This window comes from Ornithodoros turicata, chromosome 1 (assembly GCF_037126465.1).
Source record: "Ornithodoros turicata isolate Travis chromosome 1, ASM3712646v1, whole genome shotgun sequence".
Classification (NCBI taxonomy): Eukaryota; Metazoa; Arthropoda; class Arachnida; order Ixodida; family Argasidae; genus Ornithodoros; species Ornithodoros turicata.
Window position 1 is genome coordinate 149,072,109 of NC_088201.1, and position 23,754 is coordinate 149,095,862.

The 23,754-nt window shown below is 46.6% G+C and overlaps 1 protein-coding gene across 1 annotated transcript; it reads left to right on the forward strand.

Annotated features, from left to right (window-relative positions):
• Nucleotides 1-4,737: 4,737 nt before the first annotated feature.
• LOC135370906 (uncharacterized) lies at nucleotides 4,738-23,339 on the forward strand. Its single transcript, XM_064604818.1, has 3 exons — nucleotides 4,738-5,214; nucleotides 19,546-20,734; nucleotides 22,918-23,339. Exons 1-3 carry the CDS (start codon nucleotides 4,988-4,990, stop codon nucleotides 23,266-23,268), a joined length of 1,767 nt encoding a protein of 588 aa, XP_064460888.1. The 5' UTR covers nucleotides 4,738-4,987; the 3' UTR covers nucleotides 23,269-23,339.
• Nucleotides 23,340-23,754: the final 415 nt, after the last annotated feature.

A 23,754-nucleotide genomic window follows, 5' to 3' on the forward strand; every position in this document is an offset into this window, starting at 1 on the left:
TTAAGGCTGAAGGTGAACACAGTTGTGTTGTTGGCCGGTAGACTGAAGCACTATCAAAGAGGTATGCAACTTGCAGAGCTTGGGAAATTGCATTTACTTTGTAATGCGTTACCATTAATAATTACTTTTGAAGAAGTAACCATTACGTTACTTACATTTTCGTGGTTAGTAATGCATTACTAGTGCCATTACTTTAATGAAGTGATGTCATTATACTCTGGTATTCCATTCTCCCAGAAGTGTCTAATGAGGCCCTGCAATGTACAGGGTGTCCCATAAAACGTGTCATTGAACTATAGGAAAAAAAACTACACCCCCTAGAATCATGCGGTCAACAGCATTTGTTCTTATTAGGTTTTTGCCACCTCCTGATGTGAATGTCGTGTAACGTATGTTTAATTATGTTAACTTTTGCGAACTGAAGTCGGAAATTTTCCAAGTAAAGGTCAATTTTTTACCCCACCAATGTGAAGAGAGTGTCTAATTTACTCAAAATCAATGATAATTGACAGGGATATTCAGGTGCTATCCCATCTGAAAAAGTAGCCGAACATCATGATCTTCGGAGCTAGCGCGCGACAAATTTTTCAGCGCAATCCTTGTCAGTCCGACGAAAGGAGATTGGAAACCCAGCCTAGAGCCCTGCGCGGATGAGATTTTTGGCATCCGCGTCCGACCCGCATCCGCGCACACGTTGTCCGCATCCGATCCGCAGCATACACAACAGTTTACATCCGCATCCGATCCGCTGACCAAAACGCACCATCCGCATCCGATACGCAAAATCCGCACGTTTCGAAGGACGCGTAAAGACCGCCGCAAGCATATGTTGGTATAATTTCGGATATGCCTCCATGCTGTCACGGAAAAACTCATGACGACAAGCGAAGGGAAACGTTTAAACAAACGCAATATGGAGAGACTTCTGGAACGCGTGGAACGCTACCTCGTCGGTGCAGGTGCGGTTCGAGACGTCAGAATACGTTCTCTCCTGTCTTGGCCGTGCATGGTCAAAGTAAACCCGAGCATGCGCTCGCTGTCGCCGCGCAATGGAAATAACTTGCTAGTGGAAAAATTACAGCACGCGGTATATCCGCATCCGATGCGCTACAAATCCGCTGCTTTCCTAACCGCATCCGATCCGCATCCGACTTCGCGCCACCCGCATCCGATCCGCACACCACCAGAAAGTTCTAAATTTTCATCCGAATCCGCAAGTATCTTAGGGATATCCGCGGACATCCGCTTCCATCCGCGGATGGTGCAGGGCTCTAACCCACCCCACACTTGCATCGCAGAAAGAGACAACACAGGTATGGCTTATCGCGTCCGACTTTCGCTGGTATCGCACTTTCTGCCTCCCAATTTCAGGAACTGTGACTTTTTCTACTATTGCTCTGTGGGCTGGATTTCGAACCTCTTTTCGTCGGACTGAGAGCGATTGCGCTCAAAAAGTCATCGCGCATTATGGTCATGTGCTACAAAAAGCATGATGTTTGGCTATTTTTTCCGATAGTTCGTGAATTTCACTGTCAATTATCATGAACTTGAGAGTGAATTCGGCACGCTCTTCATATTGGTGGGGCTTTACTTGCCAAATTTCTAAGTTCAGTTCGCAAATATTTACATAATTAAACTTAAATACATGACATTCACATCAGGGGTTGGCAAAAACCTAGTAAGAACAAATGCCCTTCACCACATGATTCTGCATAGTTTTTTTAGTATAATTCAATGACACGTCTTCTGGGATACGCTGTAGAAATCAGTCGCCCCATAATTCCTGAAATCGGTGCAACTGAATTTGTGCACATATGACTTATTGCAGCTCAGACTGCTCCCATAATAGGCGGTGTGCAGGGCCTCTAGGGTGCTACTGCTCGCACCTCTGAAGGAGAAACTTGCCAATTGCGTTGGGAGCAGCGAGAACTAGCAGACGACGCTCCGCATTAGCATACCATCTCGGTAGGGTTGCTTCATATTAGATACGACTTGTCCAACTTCCTATCAGGGAACGTGTCGTTTTGTTATTTTTTGTTCATTGTCACAGGTTTACCAGCTCGCTTGCACCCATGCACTTCTACCATTCCTATCAGGAATTAATTGAAAGGGAGAAAAATTGTGCGAGAGCGACATGTCCACGACGTTTAGTGCCGCATAGAAGACAACGTGGTTGGCGGAACGAGAGGGAGGATCTATGCCTTACACAAATTCCAGCAAGCCAGCATATACGCATTTGAGATACTTGTAAGATCCGCCATGCAAGGCTTGCCAGTTTGCCATAGGCAAAGCGGCACTGTGTGACACAGATATTCCCATTGTGTATTTTCACAGCATAAAAGCTCGTATAAAAGACGTGGCAGTTTACACTATTTTGTCCTTTTTATCGAAAATGGTTTCGGCTGCAAGGTATTTCTCTATAATACTCTGAAAATGTGAAAAATAATTACGGATGCTTTCCTTATAATAAGGTGTCCACTGTCGACAGAGATGTCGCAGATATCGGAAGTGAAATGCGTTCAGCTGTGTCATTGTTTCGGTTGTGTTTGTGTCTGACGTTGTTTTCAGTTCAGTTCTTTTCAAATTTTCAACAAATGTACGAAAACGGTGCGAGTGTTGTATAAGCAATAATATCGAGATATTAATTGATATTTTAGTAAGTCGTCAGCCTACAGATTAGGAAGCTACACTTGCAAAGCAGGATCTAATACACATTCATGAACAGTGAGCAGTACAATTCCCGCACTGCGAAAGAGCAAGCGTGGAATAGGCCCTTATTAAAACAGCAGGTGATTCGCAAAAGGTGCGCTCGACTACACTTCGCCAGAACAGAACACAACTTCACCACATAGCACGGTCAAGGCCAACCACTACATAAGTGATATCTTTAGAACTCCCGATTTGTGGAAAGCGCGCGGCGTGCGCCTTTTTTGGAGAGTTTCAAAGAGGCGTACGCCTCCCGGTTTTGACCAGTCAGGGGGCAGAACAATGTTATTCGAGATGGTGATTGGCTCAGCATTTGTTATGTGCTGAAGTTCTTTATGTTTTAGAGTGTACATTGCAGATCTTACTATGCGTAGATCTGAATTATAATGTCCCACCCATCCACCTAAAGAGGGTGAGAGCAGATTGAGTTACCAGCGTGATTCTGGAGGTGAACTGATCACTTGCCCACGTACTGAAGTCAGAAACTGAATTCGGAGGTGACCAAAACGCCGAGACACTTCCTGCACATGACACACGATAAATACCAAAAACATGATAGTGTATTCACAGGACTTGACTACATTAGCGGTTCACTAGTGCTGCTTTATGCCAGGAATCCATTTCTGCCTTCGTTCTTGCTCCTGCCCCTTCGCAGGGAAGAAATAATACATTACTGTTATAGACAGGTTATTTTCAGTATTAGGGCAGTTGTAAACACAAGAGTTGCTGTTTGAGGAATTGAGCCGCTTATTTACACGGATTGGCAACGGGCATGATCGCAGAATACAGCTTCTTATTTCAGGTTTACCACTATGAACTAGGGTCTCTCTCCCAACACTTACACCTCGTTTGGCGCTCGGCGGCTCACCCGTCGTCCTGCACGTCGCCTATTGCATTTATTGCTGCGCAGCGTTAGTTGGTGTTCAGTACAAGGCAGATATAGCCATGCAATTCCTTGTTACTTCTCACTTGTGAGCGGTGTTGATGCTTTCATTTATCTCTCTCTCTCTGTCCGTTTTTGTTTTCATTTTCCTGCGAACGAAAAGCCTGAGAAAATTACGATCAGAGTTTTATTCGCGCACGGACAGCTGAGGACAGAAAATCATTAGCGAAAGAGGGTGATGACACCGTGAGATGTCTGGACACGTGTTGGCATACCGGAGAATACCCCAAGCTCGGTTCTGCTCCTGGTCATTGTGACAGACGGGTTGGAAAAATGCGGAGGTTCCGTGCCTCGACACAGCACGATTTTGACTGCTTAATATCGTGCAAGAACATTCTGTCCAGGTAATGAGTAATTACACAGTTGAAATGTAGTCCGATACCGTCACTCATTCTCTGTTCCCAGATCGTAATGAATTGCCAATACTCATTACCAAAATTTAATGCATTACCGACAATGGACTACTTTGTAACGCATTACTCTCCGCCTATGTATGGAAGCGTTGTGGCCTCTGAACAGAACTTAGTCTCATGAGACGGACGTGTAGTCGAAGGGACAGTGGCATCTAGCGACGTGTTCGCGGTGTACGCCTACATTTGAGAGTCCTAGCAGATCCGTATCAAGTGTTTTGCGTCAAAAGCCGCTCTGCTCAACTGCAAACCAACAGCGCACGCAGTCATGGTGAAAAAATGTACCACACGCGTTCCAAGCAGGAATTGTGAAAACTCCCAAACATGCATTATGTATCCAAATAAATATCGGTATATCCAAATAAGGATTGGAATCCAATACACATCGCTTTTCCTTTCGTTTTGTTAGTGTCTGGTGTAGCCAACTGACGGAAGATTTTCTTTGCAGACCGATTTGCTTATTAATTGCGTTCTTTTGTTGCTCGTACAAATTCAGAATCCTTAATCGGTGGCAGGGTTACATTTTACGCTGCATCATTTAACGCTGTTCATCGCGGTGACTGGTTCATTGCTCGATGAATAATTGACTCATTATGTAGTGGCGAGATGCTCTTTTCTGTCCTCGTAATCGCTTGTGATTCCTTAACTTAAACAAACGTACATGGCTTTTCCAGCAGAGACAGTACAGAAAATAGAAGTCCCTGAAACGCAATCCGTGGGAAGAGGGGAACCAAGCACACACCAACGAGAGGATATAAGCACACACCGACGACAGAAAGTAGCAGTTCCGTTCGCTCTGGCAGTTCTTCTTGGTACGGCCATTATCGGCCTCATTGTGTATTTGAACCTCGGGAAGCCGAGCGCAGTCGCCAAGGTCAAGCACTGCACAAGCAACGCATGCAAGCGAGCTACTGCCCAGTATGAATCGATGCTCAACGCAAGCTTTCATCCATGCAAGAACTTTTACAAGTACGCCTGTGGGGGTTGGCTTGCTGGAACGTCTCAGGAGACCTCCTACGTAGACGACGTCTTCGCTAGCGTCACCGAAGACGCCCACACTCTTCTGTACGATCGAAGTATCGGTGTGGTAGAACGGGATCCATTTTGGAACCTCGTGACGTTCTACAGGAGCTGCTACGACTTCGCTGTCGATACGTAAGTCGGTACCTCTACGCTGTTCATCATGACGACATGTCATTATTACCGCCTGTATTTGAAAATATCGGTCAGAAAAGCCTGAGCAAACTCGGATTTTTAAATTCCAGATGTTGCGCAGGATTTTCCTGAAAAATATAAGATGATGTGGTCGGGTAGTCTTGGTGGCTCTCTCGAGCTACAAGCGCACGTCCAAAGTACGCTAATTTTGTGGCTCGACCATCCAAAAATTGACGTCGTACTTGCGTGCACGCAAGAGAAAGGAAATTGCCACCACCACGTGGCCAAGTTAGTGACTAACAAAGTGTATAGGTTTCGAAGCAAAAGTTGGGGTATTCTGAGACACGCCGTTGACTATACGAAAATCTGCGAAATCGTCTACGCCCCAAAACGACCCCAATAATTTCGCCCCCTTTCCTTCGCCAACGGCTTTGCCCACGAAGGCGAACCTGGTGACTTTTTCATCATTGATCAAAGTTTATCGAACATGTTATTTCAATCGTGTCGGAGCGCCTGAGGTTCCTTGCTTGTTCGAAATTCGGTTGAAGGAGCCAATATTGTGATATTCAAATTATACACAGTTGATTCAAAGCTACTGCCTTTATTTGAACTCTCTGCATTCGCACGACGTATTCACGTTAAAAAGATGCGGCCATGTCCGACACCACGTACCCAATTCTTTACACCAAATAGTGGCATGTTCTTTTTCCCAACCGCTGCCACTACTACTGCGGAACACAGTGTCCAACAGATCAGCAATATTCGTCGTGCCAGGTGTGTAGCTACCTCTGCTGGGGTAGCTGGGGTGCACACCAGGGCTGGGGTGACCTGGTGGGCATGCATTATAATGCATAGTATTATAATAGTATTGCGTATTTTAATATACATTTTCGAGAAGTATTTGTATTAGTGTTATAATACGCCAAAATATGTATTACCCATATTACTGTATTACTTCGTAGTACCTAGAAGACCAGTGTGCAACTATCGGGCAGCCGTAGAGATTTACAACAGAAAACAGATGACTGAGAGCATCCAAATTTGATTGTGACGATACTTTCGTGCAGAAGGCTTCACTTCTTCAGGTCTGACGAGACCTGAAGTAGTGCAGCCTTCGCAGGAAAGACTTGTCTCATCAAAATTTAGATGCTGTCAACCGCATTCTTTCTGTTGTGAAGACTGTATTACTTGTTGAGACAGTAATATATTTCGGTCTTTCCTGTGGGCACTGGCCACATCACCAGCAGCAGTAGCGTAGACTGTCGCCCTGGCGATGAAATTATCATTCATTATCTTGAAATAAAGTTGTTGTTGTTGCCCCTGTATGACTCAGACATAGTACACATTGATAACATGTTGTGGGATAATGGGTTCATATGTCATTGCGCAGTTGCATTGTTCCATTTGCCCCTGTGTCTTTGTCACAAATCGGCACACTAGGTGGCAGGGAGATAACAAAGTACCTCGTCAGAACTGTTTTATACATCCTTTGTGAACGTCTCCAACATACGTTCATAGATATAGATCACTTGGAGAACTTGTCCTGTTTCGCGGAACCCCCGCTGAAGCTCCTCCTCGTGGGCGCTGCAGTCGCATCCGGCCGGCGATCTGGCCGGTCGTCTGCTACCACGCTGTCGTGCGATTCGATGACTCGTGCTCGGCTTTTTGTGGCTAACTACATGACGATAACACATATGCGTATGAGCAGTACGTAAACAAAAAACAAAATCAGACATGTCACATTGAGTTGTGCCCTGTCGCAATGCCGCATACACAGGCCAGGACGGCGAGCGACACTTTTTTCAACCTCCACAAGATGATCTGCGTGTAGCTTAAGCTATCAAGTATGTCACGGGTGTGTGACTTACATTTCCAGGGCGGCGACCAAGAGCAGCATTGAGGGACACCTCCTCTGAAACCCGGCTTGACCTGATAGCAGAGGACAACGCAAGGAATCTGGGTGGGGCATGGTGGCATGGTGGGGCATGAGTTACGTGAGGGGGATTTGGGCAGGGAGAGGAAGACATATCTGAGGCGAGCAGTACCCTTCTCGAGCCGCGACCTGATAACAACACCGATAACACGCGCGGGAACTTTCGCATAAGTTAAAGAGTAAGACGAGATCTATAACTGTGGGAACGAGCATGAGACCTTACAGATATAGGAGACTGCCGGATGAAATTGACAGCTTGGCGCCTGTGATTGCCTTCTGGACGACAGATTGACTGAATGCGAGTTTTAAGGGTGCAGCAAGGAAAAGGTGCGCAGACGATATAAATACCACGTAATTACATGATGATACCGTCATATGCATCGAACGGGGCTTGTTGTATTCAGTTTTTTTTTATTGCGTGTTTGCGCCGTGGAGTAACTGTGGCTATGAGCGGCGTACAGACATCGACAGATGTCTGTTGTATTCAGTAATATAGTTATGCATGGAAAATGTAAGGTGCTCGAAAACTAAATTGCATAGCAAGCAGCGAGTTTAGATAAGCTTGAAGCGAAAAAACAATAACGCGGTTTGATAGTGTGACCCCGTCCTTCAATCGCAGCGTATACCTTTCATCTTGATCTCTAATATTTGTCGTGGATTTCCAATAACCATTTGTATGAATCCATGGTATGAAGACTGGCATCGGATTGAGCATATGGTAGTAAAGACTGGAACGGGGTAGAGACCCAACGTCGAAAATGTTGTTCTTGAGTAGATTTCGAGATAACACTAAACAACTGGTACGCGCCCTCGAGTACAATTTCTCGACGAACATGAAGCAATGCTTAGATCAGGGTTATTCGGAGCGTCACACACGCAGGCCGCATGTGCATTGCTTGCAGTCCGATATTCTGTGGCCCGGGGGCCTTGACCACTAAATAGAGTAAAGTCCCCCCCCCCTCCCCCGATAATGAAGAATTCGGAATAAAACCAGTTTTTCAGTAGCGCTGCCCCTGCCGATGTTAGAGAGTACATACACATTCGAGCAGTACTTGTGGCAGATGAACCTCAAGAAGTTGTTACAGCGACTTGGTGTGCACGTGCATTTTGGTAAATTACACTAAGTAACATGATAATTAAAAAGTAGTACTAAAGATAAATGCAGAGATGCCATCATCATAATTATTACACTAAGTTTATGGGCTTGCACCATAGCAACAGCCTCTCCGGATATCGTCCGCGAAAAACTATACGGAGCAGAGAGGCCCATATTAAAAAAAAGGGGGAAATGTACGAGGGTCATTGTGTGAAAATGTTTCATTATTTCTCTTTCTATGATTTTTCTTTTCTTTTTGACTTTGAAAAGGTAAGCAAAATCAACAAATACAGTGTGCAAACCGACAATTTCAGTGCTCCTGGACTTTGGGATAATCATGAAGAACTATGTACGAAGAACTTGAAACGCTCTTCAAATTTTCAGTGTCTCATTTAGAAAGGCAGCTCATTTGTTTCTGTTGGTATGTCAAGTGAATTTTTGATTGATGAATTGTAGATGCGAATGCCTAGTTACTATAGGGCTCAGCTGTTTTTTCTATATTTTTTACGTTAAGGTACTTTGCTATAATTGCGGTCGTTTTCAGGGGTTTCATTACCATCCCCCCAGGGAGGCGTACACTCTCAATTTTTCCATCACCCGCACCTGAAATTCCTGAAACTGCCTAGTACAGCTTTGCTACCAATGCATATACCCATAGATGTGTATCCATCAACCTATACCACCCTATGGTTCGCTCCACTCGAAATCACGCAGACTTCTTATCACGCCGGGTCCCGCATCTTGGCTTCTATGCCCATTGATGATTGTGCCGTGCCAGCCTCAACAACAATGACAAATAAGAAATCTCGTTGCTCTACGCTGTTTATACTGGTTGCGCAACGGAGTAAAAGCTGATACTCGCCGTTTGAATTCAGCATGATAGAGCCACGACGATATGTCAAGGAAAAAATGAGTCGCAAAAGCACTCGCACGGCAAATCTCCGGCAGTCCGAACATTTACGCGGCAGCATACACCTATGGGCTCTGATGCTAAAGTCTGAGGAAAAGACATCATAGATGAAAATACACATCCTTCACGAGCTTTTTGAATTTCAGCGTTCGTGGTAATTTTTCTCCAAATGCAGCTCGCATAGAGAAATTCATGCTTCACTTACACGTCTGCAAAAAAGAAATGACCCACAGTCTCCTTCTGAAACATTGCATCACTTGCTAAAAGTAAACAAAAAACTAACCTTGATGCAACCCCGATGACGGCAGGGGCATCCAAGGAGTACATCACAAAGAGTCACTGGTGCATTCTGCATAGCCAAGCTATTATCAACGGCTTATACTACGCCCTTGTAGCAGTATTTTAACCGTCGTTGATCGCAAAACTTGGGAAAGGCGCTAGCAGAGCCCTTTTAAAACTGCGAAACCCCTTGTATCATGGTGCCAAAGGCACATTCGTGGCGGCTTATGCTGTTGCCCTTCCCACTGGGATTGTAACGGAGGCGATCGCAAAGTACTCACGACAAAGTAATCGACTGCAGCAGAGCAGAGCAGCAGATATATATAATATATATATATATATATATACACGCTACAAAATGCAGGTTTGAACGACCAGGATGTTGTATATAGATAGGGGAAAAAAGACACCAGAGACTGAAGTAGGGAGTGGGGGAAAGTTATTTATTAAACCTACATTTAAACTAAGGGTCTGAGGAAGTCTACGTTCCGGCGGAAGCTCCGCCTTCTTCGGGACCAAGACAAAAATCTATGTACAAGGTCTTTTAAAAGGTTACAAAAGTGTCGCCACAGCCGGTACAATTCCACTGCGAGGCAGTCGTCAGTGAGTCATGTTCTGGAAGGTTCCGAAAGGTTCCTGGGTCATCGGCCGGGGAGATTACGTGTCAAAGCCTTGGAGTTCCAGAAAGGTCTGGGGTCGCGCTCGTTGAAAACCTGTTGTCCGGAGTGTTCCTAGCGTCATTGTGTCCAGCTGTAAAGAAAAGAAGAAAAGAGGCAGCGACCACTCCGAGGACACACAGAAAAAAAGTTATCCGGATATGCTTCTTACAGTTGATAGCGCTCCTTTATCCTCATTTATTAGAGATTGGAATTTGTAGATCAAGTACGACTCGCGTTGCTCTCTGCAGCGATCGGATGTGAAATTTGACTCTAGAATAAAAAGTGCGACGTTACTAATGGAATGACCGGGTCGACTAAAATGGCGGGAACCCGGGAGGCTACCTTTTTTCGAAACATCTGATCGGTGGTTATTGAATGGAATCCTAAATGCATTTTTACTTTGATGCTTTGATGTACAACATGTTCCGCGCAATATGTAGGTCAAAGTAAAAATTCATTTAGGATTCGATTGAATAACCACCGATCAGATGTTTCGAAAAAAGGTAGCCTTCCGGTTTCCCGCCATTTTAGTCGACCCCGTCATTCCATTAGTAACGTCGCACTTTTTATTCTAGAGTCAAATTTCACATCCGATCGTCGAAACTCCAAGGCTTTGACACGTAATCTCCCCGGCCGATGACCCAGGAACCTTTCGGAGCCTTCCATGACTCACTGACGACTGCCTCGCAGTGGAATTGTACCGAAGAAGGCGGAGCTTCCGCCGAAACGTAGACTTCCTCAGACCCTTAGTTTAAATGCCAGTTTAATAAATAACTTTCCCCCACTCCCTAACTTCAGTCTCTGGTGTCTTTTTTCCCCTATATATATACATATATATATATATATATATATATATATATATATATATATATATATACTCATGGAACGATGCGGCAGCACCAGAGGACACGTGTTTCGCCGTGTTTGCTGCTCGTCAGCCCTGGGTAGCTGCGCATCGTTCCGAATTGTCAAACCAGGGGTCACTCAGCGAGCGATACACACCTGGGACGGTATATATATGTGTGTGTGTGTGTGTGTGTGTGTGAAAGTACGATCACTGGGTTTGAACCCCCCACGTTGTTCCCCTGTTGCTGTTGATGTTCACACATCGTGCAGTGGTTGATATGTGGCCTGCAGGACGTACTGACTAAAAATAAGCGATGACATTCCCAGAGTTTCACCGTGAGCAACCGTCACATAAGAATTCGGAAATTGCGGGTTCTTATGTGACGGTTGCTCAAGTGATACATTGTATTACTGTCTGGTTGTTTTGTTTACTTAGTTCTGGAAACCTGCATTATTGTATCTGTTTCTTTGCTTATATATACTTGTGTCGCAATTAGTTGTGTAACCTGAAGAAGTGCCGCCTCTTGCACGAAAGTTCTCGTTCAAATAAACCTCAGTTGCTCCTAACCGTTTTCATGCTACATGTGTGATATTGTTGGAACTCTTAGAATGTGAAACACACTGCAATGAATTAACAGTACGTATTGCGAAGTTCTACCTGGCAACGCCCATGCACTTTCACAGCAGAGCTGTCACAAAAGATATGACAGTTTTAATTCCGTGTTAGCGCCGCGAAGCAACTGTGGCTATGAGCGGAGTACAGATGTGGACAGATGGAGAGTGGACAGCAGGAAGCAATGGGTGACAGGAGGGTTAGTAGGCGTCGTAGGCCGACTTCAGGAAGAACTGCGCCACCATTCGTCTGGAAAGTCTTCGGAAAACCCAGGGAAACCTCAGACAGCGCAGCCGGTGGTAGGATTCGAACCCTCCCACCATCTCCAAGTCTTCAGCACGAATTTCCCTACCACCAACGAGCTGGACGCTAGGCCAACCCGCTCGACCATGCCGCTGGTAGATATGACAGTCTGCAGAGTGATACACGACATGTATTCATCTCAAGAGATCCTGGGACTCGCTCTGATGCCTCCAACATCCTCGAGCACCATCGGTTTGGCGGAGGTGGAGTTCTAGCGTGAGGAGGGATAATGTTGGGTTCACGCACTCCTCTCTATATGTTTGAACAAGGAACTGTGAACGGTCAGAGATACCGCAACATCAGTCTACAACAGCATGTCCGACTATTCAGGGTGCCACGGGACCTGAATTCCCGGGTATTGATGACAACGGACATCCTCATCGAGCAGCTTTTGTGGAGGAGTACCTAGAAAGGGGGGTATCACCCCCTTAGAATGCCCAGCTCGCTCTCCGGACTTAAACCCCATTAAGCATGCATGAGACGTTCTCCGAAGACGCATTGCACAGAGTCATCCGTCCCCTAGAGCGATCCTGGACCTCCGAACATCTCTGGTGCACGAGTAGGACGCTATACCTCAACAGCTTCTTGATAATCTTGTTCTGAGTATGCCCACACACTACTACATGCGTGTCACTGACGGGCCAACATACAGCATATTGAAACATCTTCTATGATAAAACAAACATGTTTGCGGGATGCCCACGGGTATGTTTTCTTCATGGAGCTGCTGAATGTATATCTTTCCACTACGGGAAATCCGTCATTACCTTTTTTCTTTCTTTCTGGAACACCGTATATCACTTCAATGAACATACCCTCCCCCCTCTAGTGGAACAGTCCTAACTGCCATTATCCTTAATTTCTGAGCATGCGTGTATTATGTGCTCTAATACACTATTTCAGAAGTATATGCTACTGGTATTATAATATATGTACTGTGAAATATTATGCGTTAGTACTACAATACTATAAGAGTTGCACGACGATAACGACTGTGTAACGCGGGTTTCAGCGGCGAGTGTTGTGTGTGGATGTCGACACTCTCATGTATGCACGAGGAATACTGCCTTGTACTCTGACGTGAGTTGTGATTCGTAGAGCCGGTATTAGCGGGACCAACATATTACTAAAATCAGCGCAAAAGCGGGAGAGGAAACGCCAAAAAGTCGGGACGCTTTCCGGGACGACGTACCTATCCCTGAGTATGTCAAAACTGCTTTTATTAGCTTTAGATTATTTTAACTGGTTTTGCATCGCCGAAACCGACAGTCAACAGACAAGAGAGAAGCGGAGGGTTTTGTGATCAACCCTAGCGATTTCCCCAGAACTTCCCGTTAACAGCTACCTCTCTAAAAATGTACTATTACTGCCCACCTCTAGTAGCGACTCAGCACGGCTCCATTGATTTCCTAGTGAGAACCCCGTCTGATTTCGAGCACAACGCTACTTGGCTTCTCAGAAATACTGTACCAATACCTCGAAGGATTGTAGAAAGTGAGGATGGTAGATCTAAGTCCATGTTGAAAACGACCACGGAAAACGAAGACTGACGTCACACACAAGCACAGATTTCGCATTTGGCAGAACAAAAACGTATACGATACATTTCTAAAACGCAAAACAAGAAAGATCGCTTGCTGCTGTATTTTACTTGCCTGGGCTCGATCTGACTGGATGTCTTATTCTCAGGGTCATCTTGAATTTACACCTCAGAGGATGGATATTTATTTTGTTAACTCACGGGCTATAGCAGACAACACACAGTCCTACATGCATGTAACACGCTTCTAAAATTTGTCCTCTTCGGATTCGCGCATCCATTTCATCATCTGGCATCTGTCAGCATGTGATACTGTGCAGCAACTGGTCTCTGCCCCTGGCAATGAAACTCCCCAAACACCATTATTAAAATAAGGTAGTACTTGCTGTTGTTGTTGTTAGTACGAGTCGCGATATCGTAAACGAATATTCGGGCCATTGATTCGAAAACTCTGTTATAACTTTTAATACAACGAGGAAGAAAACATTTAATTAAACAAATTAATTTTCAGTCAGGCACGTCGTAACCTTAGGAGCTGATTTCAGTGACTCAATCAATGTGGCAAATACCCGCCATTTGTAACCCAGTGTGACATACAATTCACATTGCAAATGAAATCCCCATTACTGGAAATAGAAGCATGCGCAACGCTGTGACGGTGACAAAAGCAAAGCTCGCACACTCAGGAGAAAGCTCATGACTGATCTAAATAGATCTGCTTCACGATAACCGAGAGAAACGGTCGTTGAAAACGTCTTCCTAGTTATGACTGCAATTTTTAACGTGCGCCGAGAAAGTTTCGTTTTGTTGGCTCACTTTAACTTCACCATTAGGCAGGGCGGACTCAGCGATTAGCGTGTTGGCCATGTTACGTCGAGACTGGGAAGTAACCGGGTTCGAATCCCGATGCCGGCTTGTGCTTTCTCGGTTTTCATCAAACGCTTTCATACATCTGTCGGCACAGTTTCCTTGGAAGTTGTGGTGGCGCGACTACCAAGAAGAAGATGCGCGAGAGCACCATATTCTACTCTGGCGTGTGCCAGTTATTCTTTGAGTTCTTGGGCTGTTGAAGCCATGTATGTTTCCTGTTCAGCCTTCTATTAAAGAGGTTTGTTGAACCCACCCTACGGTTATCTCAACTGGCGACGAGCGAAGGACTTCACGGAAGATGCTGGGGGACGAGTCTCGAGTTATTTCAACCGGAGCAGGTTCGGACGATGGTGTTCGGCGGATTCGCAGCCCTGGAACGTTTGATCCTGACAAGGAAGATTGGAACCTCTATGAGATCAGGTTTCTAGCGGCTATACGTGTGGCAAGAGTGACGGACGATGCGGACAGGAGTGGACTTCTAATTTCGTCGCTGAGTCCGGCAGTCTTCAAGCGGCTCTATAAACTGCTGCAACCGAGGAACATCATGGAGGTACCTTTCAAGGATCTTACTGCAACGTTATCTGACCATTTCACTCCGAAACGGTTCAAGGAGTTTGAGAGATACAAGCTTTTCTCAAATCGTCAAGAGGACGGTGAGTCAGTGAAGGATTTCGTTGAGCGGTTGTCGGCAATCATTTCCCGCTGTGAATATGAAGAAGAGTCTGACGTCCGAGCGTGTTCCCTGATGACAGCATTCATCGTAGGCCTCCGGGATCAGCAAATCCGCGCGCGACTTCTTCTGGAAAAGACCTTGATAATGGACACAGCGATCCGGCTCGCTGAAAGTTTTCTGGCCGTGGAGGCAGAGTCGAAGCAATTGCATGCAGAACCCTCTGTGAACAAGGTGACAGTCAAGCCGGAGAGCAAGGAACGATGTTTCCGGTGTGGAAATTCAAACCACTCGCAAGTAACGTGCAGATTCCGCAACGAGGACTGTCATGCCCGTGGCAAAACCGGACACATCTCGAAAATGTGTCGTTCATCCGCTTCACAGGGAACGCGGAAGAAAGGTAAACATTTTCGGAAGGTGAAGCTTGTGACCGACGTGTTTCTTGCGGACGACCAAGACGGAAAGTTCATTGCTTGTAGTATCAAAGACAAGGACGTCATCCTGCAGGTCGATACGGGGTCGCGTGCAACACTTCTGGATGAAAGGACGTTCAAGAGGTTGGGTGAGCCAAAGCTATACCAATCTCCGTACCGTCTTCGTGCTTTCAACAAGGTGCACCGTCAGACTTTCAACTAGGAAGGTAAACCAAGGCTTTAGTCCACCTTCATCTCAAGAAAGACGCTGAGCCGAAATTCTTCAAGCCCCGGCCGATCCCTTTTGCGTCTCGGGAAGCGGTTGAAGCTGACCTGCAACGGCAAGTACAGAATGGGGTGCTGGAACCTATCGAGGTGTCGGAATGGGCCACTCCCATTGTAGTGGTGCCCAAGCCAAATGGAGCCGTACGAGTCTGTGGAGACTTCAGCGTCACTGTAAATCCGCAGATCGAAATCGCACAGTACCCGTTACCTAGACCTGAAGAACTTCTGGCGACATTAAATAGCGGTGAAAAGTTCACGAAATTAGATTTGTCCGAAGCATACCTACAGATGGAGCTGGATGAAGAAGCTAAGAAAATCTTGGTGATCAATACTCACAAGGGCCTTTTTCAATTCAATCGAATGCCCTTCGGCATCGCATCTGCCCCAGCCGTTTTCCAGCGTACCATGGAACAGGTGATCGCAGGGATTCCTTCTGTAGCCTGTTATCTCCATGACATCAACGTGACTTGCCGAAACGACCAAGAGCATCTGGAAAACTAGAGCAAGTTTTGTCACGTCTCCGCGATTTCGGCTTCACTCTCAAGAGGGAGAAATGTGCCTTCCTGCAGCGGCAGGTTGAGTATTTGGGACACGTGGTTACTGCGGAAGGTTTCCGACCATCACCCAAAACAGTTTCAGCGAGTTTGAACATGCCACCGCCAACACAAGTTTCAGAACTGCGGTCACTTTTTGGGGCTGGTACAGCACTACGGAAAGTATCTGCCGACTTTGTCCGATATTTGTGCTCCACTCAACAGCCTACTCAAGATGTCGACATCTTGGCAATGGTCTGCGTCCTGCGTAGATGCGTTTGAAACAATGAAGAGGAAGCTGGCCTCCGCTCAAGTATTCACCCATTATGATCCACGGAAGGACATATTTCTGGCGGTGGATGCTTCTTCGAAAGGTATTGGGGCCGTCATCTATCATCGCATCAACGGCGAAGACCGACCGATTGCGCACGCTTCGAAGACACTGACATCAGCCCAGACAAAATATGCTCAAATAGAACGGGAAGCACTCGCTATTATTTTCGGCGTCCGAAAATTTCATCAGTATTTGTGGGGACGGAAGTTTACACTCTTCACCGACCACAAGCCGTTAAGTGTAATTTTTGGACCCTCAAAGGGCATTCCCGCGACAACGGCGAGTCGTCTGCAACGGTGGGCCATCATTCTAATGAGCTATGCGTTCGACATAGTATTAATCGACGACGAACATAGCAAATGCAGATGGCCTGTCTAGGTTGCCGGAAGGTCCCGATCTGGAGTTCGATGAGCAAATGGAAGACGGTCTTTTCAACGTTCTGGACGAGGAGATCAATGCGGTGCAAGATTTTCGCATGCACACTCTTCCAGTCAGAGCTAAGCAGAGTGCTGAGGCGACTCTTCAGGATCGATACTTGAAGGAAGTAAAAGAGTACATTGCAAATGGCTGGCCCGAACGCGTAGAACAGGAGTTGGTTCCGCACTGGCAACGACGAGCTGAACTTACAACACACCGTGAGTGCGTCTTTGGGGCCTACGCACCGTTATACCTCAAAAGTATCGCGCAGCCCTTCTGGATACGCTCCACGAGTGTCATGTGGGACAAACTAAAATGAAGATGTTGGCTCGCTCATATCTGTGGTGGCCAGGACTGGGCAGAGACATTGAATCCAGAGTGAGAGGTTGCGATCAATGTGCGTCCGTTGCAGCGCAAAAGGTTCCTGTGCCACTTCACCAATGGGAGCCACCGGATAAGCCGTGGTATCGTCTTCACACAGATTTTGCGGAGCTTCATGGGAAGCATTATCTCATAGTCATCGACAGTTTTAGCAAGTGGCCAGACGTGAGGACTATGACCACAACAACTGCAGACAAAACGATAGACACGCTCACAGACATCTTCACTCAAAATGGGCTCCCTGAAGTTTTCGTGACGGACAACGGACCTCCGTTCACAAGTCAACAGTTTCGGAAATTTTTCGAAGATCAGGGAATTCACCATGTGCTAACGCCCCTTACCATCCCAAATCAAACGGATTGGTAGATAATTTTGTGCGGACATTTAAGACTGCTCGGCGCCGTTCCAGCGGAGGGGGAAGGGAAATCATAAGGGAATTCCTTTTCAAGTACCGAGTCACTCCCCATGTGACCACAGGGCGTCCACCCTGTGAGCTTCTCAATGGCAGACGCTACCGCTCTGTTTTGGATCTTGTGCGACCACCTGGACCAATCCCTCCGGTGATGTTTTCAGGTGCCAGGGAACGTCAAGAGATGTCATGACAGGCGAGCGCGCGACAGGTCGTTTGGAAGCAACGCGAAGGTGTGGATGCTGGACCCTCATCAGAAAGGTCACTGGAAATATGGCACTGTTTTGGACAAAGAAGGATTCATTCTGGACAAAGAAGGAAGAGTTATTTTCAAGGTTCGAGATCTTTCTGGGAAGGTACAACGGGTACACAAAGACCATCTCAAGGCAAGAGAGTCTTCCGATACCTGGGATACTGAATCACTTCCCAAACCCCCGACAGAACATGAGCCACCGGAAGAACCAAGATTTCCTCTACCCTTCCCGGAAGTTGGACACTCGCAGTGAGGACGGCCACCACCGTACGACGCAAGATGCCCAGCCGTCTCAAGTGGCAGGAGCTGCTCCTTCAGGAGCAAATTCTCCACCTTTGAGTACCACCACACGTAGGTATCCGGTCAGGAGGCGTCGGTCGGTATATCGGTACCAACCGGCTTAAAGGGGGAGGTATTGTGGTGGCGCGACTACCAAGAAGAAGACGCGCGAGAGCACCATATTCTACTCTGGCGTGTGCCAGTTATTCTTTGAGTTCTTGGGCTGTTGAAGCCATGTCTGCTTCGTGTTCAGCCTTCTATTAAAGAGGTTTGTTGAACCCACCCTACGGTTATCTCAGAAGTCAGATCAGGACGCACATTCCCTAGGGTCCCACTTCTGTGAGCCGACTAATGCGAGCTCTTTCGCCGCCACCACCACCGGTATCCTTCGCCGGGTGCAGTAAATGCATCGATAGCGGGTGTGCAATTTGTTGCACAATGGATCTGAGGAGGATTTACAAAACGAATCGACATGAAAGAGGGCGATTTAATGACCTTGTTGCTTTCGAAATTTGTTGTATGACTGAACATAAGGCGTGGCGGTCAGTTTGCCACTTACCAGAAATGGCGGCACGCGATTCCAGTATGCTAAACGAAGTTGCTGGCGTTTACCGTCAGATCAACATCTATAGACATCCGCTCCTGCTACTTTGTCACCTCCATAATCGTTCGTTCAGAGCACCCTTAAGAGCGGTATAATTCAAGACGCTGTTCTGCCCTGCTCTGTAGCTCAGTTGGTAACGTGTTGGCTTGCAGAGCTCAAGTCCACGGGTCGATCCCGGCCGAGGGCGGCTGCAATGTGAGGAAGGTAAACATTGTTTGCACCACCGTGTGTCAGAGATTTGCTGCGCACGTCAATGAAACCCCAGGTGGTCGAAATTATCCGCAGTTCTACCCGCACGTGTAACATGTCGCCACACTAGGCAGACAAACCTTACGTGTAATACCCCGGCACCATTATTAAGACGCCGTTCTAGGGCAGAAGAGAACTCACGTGGTCGTAGTTTCGTAGGCCTTCGAGAAAAAGAAAAACTCAAAAGTATATAATCAGAAGAAGAAAAAAAGTGTATCCGGTGTTTCTGTATGCGCTCAACGTGTTATCTGTTGACATCCATAACGCAGTCGTTCGCGTAAGATGTTCCTGCAACACATTGGGTATTCGTATAGATGTTCTTGGGTTGTGCGCAGAGAGCTTTTCTGAGCTCTGTTTGTTTAGATAATTTACATTTAGATTTACAAATACATTTCAGGTTTAGTCTCGTGTGGATGCCGTACAAAAAATTTATAGCTAAAATTTCTTCTTCGTAGGGCAAAGCAAGGCATTGTTGCTGAGGCTCAAAAGGCTGTGCAATCCTTGCATACAAAAGAGTGGCTACTAGACGATGCCTCCAGCTTGTTCGAGAGAGTGATTCGCCTCAGCCTCGGCAAAGCAATACCAACAGTCTTTGATATCTACATCAGGCCGTATCGTGAAGAGCTGCGACCACTCAATCAATCAAAATACCACATCGCTGTCAGCTTGGGTGAATCCGTAAGCAAGATGATAAGACCAACTGCGGAAAAGTTCTCCCCAGAAGTCTTAAAGCCGTACATAATCTCAGTCTTGGAAGCAATTGGGATTGACATGACTGATGCTTTCATCCATGACCTGATCGAATTCGAAGAGAATTTCCAGCAAAGTTCATACGAATCAAGAGAATCTTGGGACGACACTCCCTTCAATTATACGTCATTACCTTCCTTTCCGCCTCATCTCCAATGGGAGGACTGGAAAAAAGCTATTCAGCGAGAGATCGTTGGTGCAAGTAAAATACAGGACGAGCTGTATGTGTACAATATGAATGCCGTAACGAATATAACGAAGGAGCTGTTTATTGTGGATTCAAAGCTACGTGCATCTTATGTATCCCTTCTGGCCATCACGAACATACTCCGGTATCGTTTCCAGACTTCGAGCGCCGAAGACACCTGCGTAGGCCTGGCGATGAAGCACTTTCCTGTGAACACTATTTACCTTATCAGCGAGCAACGGATCGTTCCCACTCTTCAGAGTACTTTCGCAACATTCGTGAAAGGTATTCAAAGTCAGGTTATACAAGAAGTTGCGAAGGCGATGTGGATGACAAAAAATCATTTCGAAGCAATGAGGAATATGATTAAGGCGCTCGACGTCCTGGTGCCAGAGACTTTGCCACCTCTACTAACCAGAGATGTGCCTGTGATGTCTGCGGAGTTCCCGGAAAATTACGTTCGTATCAGCGAATACACACGTGCACTTGAAAACAAGTACCTCAAGTTTGGGACACATTCAGCACGTGCTTTACGTGCAAATGTTCGAATTGACAAAGACGACTTCGAGTTCACCAATGGCATAATGTGGGCGCCGTGGTTCTACGATGAAAAGGAGGACACGTACATCAATTATGCCACTGTGGGAGTACGGACAGCCATAGCACTGTTCAAGTTCGTAATGAGCAAGTCGACTCGTCTTCTTCAGGTACCATGGAATAAAACCTCGTTCAGCTAATGCGCTTCCGTAGATAGGGTACAGGGGATATATTTTTTCGCGAAAGAGTCCGTGCCCATTCCAATGTCTTGAATAGCTCCTTATTTCCTGAACCTTAAACGAACCTACGAATGTCCCGACCGTAAAGGCGCTGTCTACAGAGCAGTAATCTAAGTATAACCACACAGGAAAAAATTTCCTATTGCACCCTCATATAGTTTCTTTTGTCTATATGGCGAATTCGGGTTGTCATTTCCTGGCAACTTTTTTGCCAGACCTCCCTTGTTCACGAGGAGCCGTTCGAGCGCAGGAATTTGCGAGCTAGCACTTTTTCCGCCTGGCCTCCAAGGGACCGAGCAGAGGATTGCAAAACTATATCCGGTGTTGTCACATCCGCATCACGAGGGCGGCTAGGGACCTCATTGGCCCACAGGTCGAAGGTCAGTTGGGTTAGCAGACGACGGAATCCGAAGACGAGCGACCGCGACGCCCCCAGCGTGATCCAAGCGTCTAAAGCCACTAGATTCCTCGCACTCATGTTCGGGTGGCAAGGGTCACGTCATTCAGCATGGTCGCCGACTACCAATTTCCGAGCGCTAGGCTATGTTCCCCCGACATGACCACACGAATCCGCCATTCGTTTCCTCCGCTAACCAGAACAAAACGAAGAATTTTCACTAGATAAGAACCACGTGGCATTTCAACGGGCGGTTGTAGACGGGTGGCATTCTGCGCCATTTAGGGACCTACAGTGACACAAAAGCGCCGAGTGATTTCTTCTCTTTCTGTTGTCTTCTTTTTTTTTTTTTTTTTTATAAAGGCGCAAATACCCCAGAGCAAGTGGAATACGAGAAACGCCAAGGCACAAACCACGGAGCACTGGGGTTTTATCGCTTTATCGAAATGTCCGACCAAACAGCTCCGTTTTTCAGGCTTTTTTTTAAATACCTTTGATACGAATTCGTACGCTACGCGCGAGTGGGATATGAATAACATCGCCAAAGAAGGCGGGCGGGAAACTGAAAGCGTATTCCTTGGACGTCGCCGTCTTCGTTATTCGAGCGACAAGAGCTGCGTCGATCTTGATATGTTATTTCAGCACAGAACACATGTGTGCCATATCCTGCGTATCGCTATAGATATTAGAGAGTTTTAGAACTTTAGTATACGCTCCGCAAGTACGCGCTTCTGCGCAGTAGAAGAGGGCGAGGGTGAAAAAGTATGTGCGTGGCGGCGTGCCGCGCTCCCATTGGCCAAGGTTTATTTCCAGAGCGCACACAGCTTCGCTGACGGTGGGAGAGCACGATTAACTGTTGCTGCTGCTGGCGGGTCCAAACGGCATTCTACGGCTGGGGGAGTGTTTGTGTGCTTGTGTGCTGTGCTGTGTTTTACGGTGGCTACAGAAACAGTTCAGACAGGGTGTACAACCAATGCTCTGCCTTTGTAGCAGAATCAAAGAGCACAACGAAGTTCTATCGTCTAATAACATCGTAATTTGAACCCAATGGGAAAAATGTTTGCAGGACGCTCCCAGGAGCGAACTTATACGATAGCCGAATAGTTCAAACTTCAGCAAACATATTGCGTTCAACTTCCGTTTGTCTTTCGTCGATAGAGCAAGATCATCTCCAACGAAAAGTGCGACCTGTAATACAGAAGCCAGAGCTGTTTTAGCCCTCCCGGGGGCACTCTGTGCATCGAATCCTGTGTGCCTTTGTTCACCTTCTTGAAGCGCGCACATGGTTACTCCGGGCAATCAGAAGCGTCCTAAAAACGTCACTGTGACGTCATGCGCACTGACCCCGCGAACTTGGTGAGCGTATATCGTATGTTATCATCTTTGCGTACATACGGGTTAGCGTTGATTGTTCTGCGCGGAGCTCTCTTTCTGTTATCGGCTTGCCCAGAACCACCAACGCTACCCGTTACGTGTGTAAAGGCGATACCGTACGATATACTAAAACCCTCTATGAGCGCCAAATTTCATGTTAGCGAACCCGTATGTGCTACTTTTAGAGAAAAATATCGTTCACATATGGTTTCCGTGAACGTCTCGCTATATATTAATATCGAAGAATGCATTACTGGGGTTACCGTCATGCGGGACATCTTGCCTTCATCCTTACTTGAATAGTCAATTGAGAAATAAAAGTGCTAAATGCATAATTTCTCAGTCGCAGGTAAATCAGCAGTGGAAGGAAGGTGTCAGCTGCATGCTGCATCAAACTAAGCTGCTGCAGAGCAACTGGAGTGAGAGCGCACTGCGATCAGCCTATGAAGTTGCTCGTGGAACGTCTGTAGCATTAGACTTGGCGTCTCCCCTGCCAGACATTAATGCGAAGCGATTGTTCTTCGCAAGGTTATGCCAGCAGTACTGTGATCGGGGTGATATTTCCAATGCCGACATTACAGACTTCAATCCAATGAAGCCGAGCCTCTTGTGCGAATTCGCAGTCCGTCAACAACCACTTTTTTGGGAAGCGTTTGGTTGCTGGAATTTTAAAGGAAATTGTTCCATCACGTGACACATGCAGTGTCTTGTGAACGCTGACCCAACTAGTGACTATACCTGCAGAATAAACTGTGTACACCTTGTCTTGCTCCCTTGTTTTGCGGCTGCCCAAACACTCTCGCTGCAGTGCTTCCCCCAGGATGCGGTACACCACATGCAGATGAGGTGGAGGATGTCAGTAAAATTCCTCTCTCATAAGTCAGCAAGAATCACGACACGGATGAAACACAATTGACCCCTGAAAATACCATGGCATGCCATGTTGTCATGTACAGATGAAGCTGAACGGAACAGGTGACACACTCCCCCCAGTGTACTAGCCTACACTATGAGAAAAAAAATGTTGAAAAGGAGGTAGGGGGAAGCGCCGCAGGTCTCCCCTGCATAGTTCCTGCCGACTGTGGGTGCGAGCAGGGTGTCGGAGCGAACCGAAAACGATAACCGAAAAAAAAAAACGCTATTTTGGTGCGAACCGGAACGGAATCGAAACCGTATACGT

Bases quoted from the DNA above. Each gene is read 5' to 3' on its own strand.
- LOC135370906 (XM_064604818.1), top strand. From the start codon at position 4,988: ATGCTCAACGCAAGCTTTCATCCATGCAAGAACTTTTACAAGTACGCC. The intron at 5,215-19,545 runs GTAAGTCGGTAC...TCTTCTTCGTAG, and splicing joins TACGACTTCGCTGTCGATAC to GGCAAAGCAAGGCATTGTTG. The intron at 20,735-22,917 runs GTACCATGGAAT...ATAATTTCTCAG, and splicing joins AGTCGACTCGTCTTCTTCAG to TCGCAGGTAAATCAGCAGTG.